At 37.7% G+C, this 5,792-nt stretch overlaps 1 protein-coding gene across 1 annotated transcript in view; it reads left to right on the top strand.

The window, feature by feature from the left end:
* Positions 1-5,792, top strand: part of SMC3 (structural maintenance of chromosomes 3) — a 49,387-nt gene that overhangs the window by 20,957 nt on the left and 22,638 nt on the right. The window contains exons 9-13 of the mRNA XM_023511679.1: positions 442-617; positions 1,368-1,448; positions 1,669-1,833; positions 2,721-2,842; positions 3,843-4,056. Of these exons, the coding sequence (XP_023367447.1) occupies positions 442-617; positions 1,368-1,448; positions 1,669-1,833; positions 2,721-2,842; positions 3,843-4,056 (758 nt within the window). The remainder of the gene's footprint in view (positions 1-441; positions 618-1,367; positions 1,449-1,668; positions 1,834-2,720; positions 2,843-3,842; positions 4,057-5,792) is intronic.

The raw sequence follows: 5,792 nt of genomic DNA, 5'->3' as shown, positions 1-5,792 counted from the left end.
GCCTCCCAAGTAGCTGGGACCACAGGCGCCTGCCACAATGCCGGCTGTTTTTTGGTTGCAGCCATTATTGTTGTTTTGGTGGGCTCGGGCTGCATTCGAGCCCGCCACCTTTGGTGTATGTGGCTGGTGCCTTAGTCACTTGAACCACAGGCTCTGAGCCCATGCTGTCCTTTTAAAAGAAAGGTTAAACTGAGGCCCTTTTACGGTGTAATGCAAGAATCAGTGTCACTACGTATAAATCTGTTTTCTTAATTGCCATTTTATTATCTTAGATTTGGTTACCATGTAATATCAAAGAAATAAGGCTACAGTTCTTAAGAGTAAATTCATGATACATTTGAGAAATAATGTTATTACATAAAAATTGTATTCAATTCCTCTACCTTTCTCCCTGGTTGTTTTTTTTTTGTTTGTTTGTTTGTTTGTTTGTTTGTTTTAAAGAGGGTAAACGGGAAAAAATCAATGAGTTGTTAAAATACATTGAAGAGAGATTACATACTTTAGAGGAAGAAAAGGAAGAACTAGCTCAGTATCAGAAATGGGATAAAATGAGACGAGCCCTGGAATATACCATTTACAATCAAGAACTTAATGAGACTCGTGCTAAGCTTGATGAGGTAAATTATTTACCTTTGACACTTAGATTAATTTTGCTATTATGAACATGTTAAACTCATGCAGTATTCACATTTTTCTTTCTTATTTTTAATTTCAGAATAATATGAAGGTATATATAATTAGGTTACATAGTTTGCTTCTGTAATGTTAAAGTCTAGTTGTAGCTGTGTCCTTCACCCAGGAAGTGTGCTGTATACCTGTGCATTGTACCCTTAGGTGGGAGCCCACCAAATCTCTTCCCCTCTGCTTGAATCCAACTGAGTTTTTCTCTCATGTGAGCCTATAGTTGTTAGTCTACCTATTTTCACCTTTCAGTTATTTTAAATAGAAACTTTAAAAAAATTCCCACTAAATGTATTAGTCAGCACATTTTTTTCTTTGAGTTTACTCTAAGGAAAATACCTAGACCCATGTTGGTCCTTGCTGTAGTTATATGTGAAATATAATCAGACAAGATAAGGGGAATGCCAGCCTTAACGTTTCTTGGATTTTTTTAGAATATATTTTATAATTTGATTTTTAGAATTTATTTTATAATTGGTATCACTGATACTTTGTGTACACATTTATTTGGATAATGTTTCAGTTTTCTATTTAAAACCATTTTAAAAGTTTTTTTGTAAGAATATTTTAAATTGTTACTTTTGGTTTATTTTAGCAAAAATTAAAAAATTTACTAGGTGTTATGAAAAACTAAGCAAATATAAAATGATTTAGAGGTGGTGGCTTTTTTTTTTCCTTTTTTTCAGCTTTCTGCTAAACGAGAGACTAGTGGAGAAAAATCCAGACAATTGAGAGATGCCCAGCAGGATGCGAGAGATAAAATGGAGGTAAGATAGTTATAAATAAGTTTAGGTGAACTTTACGCCTTTTTGTAACAGGATTATAGAATGGTAACCGTAAAAGGGAATCATAGGGATTGAGATTAGAAAGACAGAACAGTACTAAAAGAATAAATAAAAGAAAAAGCAGGTACAGAATTAATGCTATCACAGTTCTGTTGTACATCTAATTGCCTAGCTCATTTTTTGTTCAATACTTTTTGAATAGGATATTGAGCGTCAAGTTAGAGAATTGAAAACAAAAATTTCTGCTATGAAGGAAGAAAAAGAACAGCTTAGTGCTGAAAGACAAGAACAAATTAAGCAGAGGACTAAATTGGAGCTCAAAGCCAAGGATTTACAAGATGAATTGGCAGGCAATAGTGAACAAAGGGTAAGTTAAAATCATAAAAATGGGCTCGGCGCCTATAGCTCAACCGGCTAAGGCGCCAGCCACGTACACCTAAGGTGGCGGGTTTGAATCCCCAGCCCAGACCCGCCAAACAACAATGACGGCTGCAACCAAAAAATGGCCGGGCGTTGTGGCGGGCGCCTGTGGTCCCAGCTACTTGGGAGGCGGAGGCAGGAGACTCGCTTGAGCCCAGGAGTTGGAGGTTGCTGTGAGCGTGATGCCATGGCACTCTACCCAGGGGAATAGCTTGAGGCTCTGTCTCAAAAAAAAAAAAAAAAAAAAAAATCATAAAAATGAAAAGACATAATATTTGGGAGAGTGGGAACTGCAGAAGAGAGTCTTTCCTGGGAAGGATTCATGTTTGAATTTTTTGTAAAAGCTTTGCCACGTTAAAATTTACACTTGAGTTGAATTTAATATTTCCTTTTTTTGTTTGTTTTTGAGACAGATTCTCACTTTGTCACCCTTAGTAGAGTGCTGTGGCGTCACAGATCACAGCAACCTCCAGCTCTTGGGCTTAAGCAATTCTATTGTTTCAGCCTCCCTAGTAGCTGGGACTATGGGCACCTGCCTCAACGCCCAGCTATTTTTTTGTTGCAATTTGGCTGGGGCTGGGTTTGAACCCACCACCCTTGTCATATGAGGCCGACACCCTACTCACTGAGCCATAGGCACCATCCTATTTTCTAGTTTCTTATACTAAAAAATTAGTTTTATGTTGCAAGATCAATTTTTATCATGAGTTTTTTTGTGAGAAATCTTTAAAAAGTTATATGTAACCCCAAGAGATAATATTCTGTGGCAGACTTAAAAATTAGCAAAAACATTTTAAGCAGATTGCTTTTTTATTTGTCTTGCTTTATTTGCAGAAACGTTTATTAAAAGAGAGGCAGAAGCTCCTTGAAAAAATAGAAGAAAAGCAGAAAGAACTGGCAGAAACAGAACCTAAATTCAACAGTGTAAAAGAAAAAGAAGAACGAGGAATTGCTAGGTCTGGGAATATTCATCAATACTGTAACTTTCTATATAGGTCCTTTATAGAAAGAACCTGGATATGGGCTATAGTGCACTAGCACAGTAAAGGGCAAAAGTTAAAGCTCACTTCAGAGAAATAATAGCTATTGTTAACTACGGTGGGCCATGGGCTATTATTGTACACATACTGTCTAAATTATTTTTCCGCAAAAAACCCTAGGAGATTGACATAATCCCAACTTTAGTAAACTTGAAGCTCTTGTAGGTTAAGTAACTTGTCTTAACTAACTATGTAACATTTAGATAACTAAATGTTGAGCTTTTTAAAGGATTCATCGTGTTCTTTTTTTCACTCAAAGGGCATCTTACTGTATGTTTCATTCTGCACCTTTACTTGGTGCTGTTTAACCATAGACATTTTAAGTTGTATGGATTGGGCTTGATAAGTTTTTACTGATTTCACATGATTTATTATGTTATCCTGTTTTTATGCCACTTACATTCCTTTTAGTGAGTTGTCTATTTATCCTTTGCTGGTTTTTTTGAGATTTATTTTCTGTTTCATGGGAGTATTTTATGTAATCTAAACATTAATATTTATATATATTGTAAATGTTTTCTCTCATTTTTCTCTTCTAATCTTTAATCTCCTCTTAATGTAAGGAATTGCAAATGCTTATGTAGATAAGTAAAATTAGAACATTTTTGAAAATTCCTAAGGTGGGGCACTAGAACTATCTAAATTTACTAACCAGCCCAGTCCTGGAGTAAACACAGGGTCTGCCTGAAATTTTTAGGTTATAAGGTGTTCTTTGACTTTGTGATTGAAGTTAAAGTACTATTATATAAAACTGGGTATTTCATGGGGCTGTGTTGCTTTTTACTCTTAATTCCTTTTTTATATACTTTTTTTAAATGGCTTTATATTTCTATCTATAATTCACATTATTGACTGCAGTTAAACCTTGTTATTTCCTGTTCTCATTTTCAACCCCATTCTCTTCTATCTTGTGTAGATTGGCTCAAGCTACCCAGGAAAGAACGGATCTTTATGCAAAGCAGGGTCGAGGAAGCCAGTTTACATCAAAAGAAGAAAGGGATAAATGGATTAAAAAGGAACTCAAGTCTTTAGATCAGGCTATAAATGATAAGAAAAGACAGATTGCTGCTATACATAAGGATTTGGAGGACACTGAGGCAAATAAAGAAAAAAATCTGGAGCAATATAATGTAAGAACTTTTATTGCTGCTTTGTAAAAATCTTTCAGAAGATAAAAACTTCTACAGTTTTATCTACGTCCAGTTTCATTTTTTGGGGGGGGGGACAGAGTCTAACTTTGACACCCTCTGTAGAGTGCCATGGTGTCAGAGCTCACACCAACCTCAAACTCTTGGGCTTAAGTGATTCTCTTGTCTTGCCGCCCAAGTAGCTGGAACTACAGGTACGAACCACAACACCTGGCTTTTTTTTTTTTTTTTTTTTTTTTTTTGACAGAGCCTCACGCTATCCCCCTGGGTAGAGTGCTGTGGTGGCATCACAGCTCACAGCAACCTCCAACTCCTGGGCTCAAGCAAGTCTCCTGCCTCAACCTCCCAAGTAGCTGAGACCACAGGCACCCGCCACAACGCACCTGGGGTTTTTTTTTGTTGCAGTTGTTGTTTAGCTGGCCTGGGCCAGATTGAAACCCACCAGCCTGGGTGTATGTGGCCACACCCTATCCGCTAATCTGTGGGTGCCACATCCAGTTTCATTCTTAAATAAATTTACATGGTACTCTTTAAACTATACAAGACACCCTTATTTAGAAAAGGCCAGCACAACTTGGCGCCCATAGCACAGTGGTTATGGGTCCAGCCACATACACCGAAGGTGGTAGATTAGAACCCAGCCTGGGCCAGCTAAACAACAATGACTACTGCAACAAAAATATAGCCAGGTGTTGTGGAGGGCGCCTGTAGTCCCAGCTACTTGCGAGGCTGAGGCAAGAGAATCACTTAAGCCCAAGAGTTTGAGGTTGCTGTGAGCTGTGATGCCAAAGCACTGTACTGAGGGCGACGTAGTGAGACTATCTCCCCCCCCCCCAAAAAAGAAAAGGCCAGTACAATCTAATACACATATAGTAGTTCTTTTTTTTTTTAAGAGTATTTTGTCCATGTCAATGAGTGTTCATGTAGATTGAGTATGTTAATAAATATATTATGAATCTACCCTTAACATATACAGGTCTAAAACAACTTTATATTTACTTACTTGTATATTTATTTAGAGACAGAGTCTCTCTCTCTTGCCCTGGGTAGAGTTCTGTGGCATCATAGCTCCCAGCAATCTCAAACTCTTGAGCTTGAGCAATTCTCTTGCCTCAGCCTCCCAAGTAGCTGGGACTATAGGCATCTGACATAATGCCTGACTAGTTTTTCTATTTTTAGTAGAGATAGGGTCTCGTTCTTGCTCAGGCTGGGTTTGAACTAAGCTCAGGCAATCCACTCACCTTGGATTCCCTGAGTACTAGGATGTAGGATGAGAGGCATGAGCCATTGTGCCCAGCCTAGTTTTTCTGTTTTTAGTAGAGATGAGGGTCTTGTTAAGACTGGTCTCCAACTCCTAATCTCAAGCAATCAACCCATTTCGGCCTCCAGAGTGCTGGGATTATAGATGTGAGGCTCTGTACCTGGCCTATCTTATATATTTTTTCATTTTTTTATATTCTAACATAATTTTATCAATAGCTTACTGCAAAATATATTTTGTGTGGGTTAAAACAGTGATTTTATAGCTTTTTAAAATGAATTAAACATTATTTCATTATTTACTATGCATGCTTAGCTAGCATTTCCTTAAAAATTAAAGTAGAAGGCTCGGTGCCTGTGGCTCAAGTGGCTAAGGCGCCAGCCACATACACCTAAGGTGGCGGGTTCGAATCCAGCCCGGACCCGCCAAACAACAATAATGGCTGCAACCAAAAAAT

The sequence above is a fragment of the Otolemur garnettii genome, unplaced genomic scaffold (genome assembly GCF_000181295.1).
Source record: "Otolemur garnettii isolate 467f Iridium unplaced genomic scaffold, OtoGar3 scaffold00021, whole genome shotgun sequence".
In the NCBI taxonomy this organism is placed as follows: Eukaryota; Metazoa; Chordata; class Mammalia; order Primates; family Galagidae; genus Otolemur; species Otolemur garnettii.
This window is presented reverse-complemented; position numbering and strand designations above follow the sequence as displayed.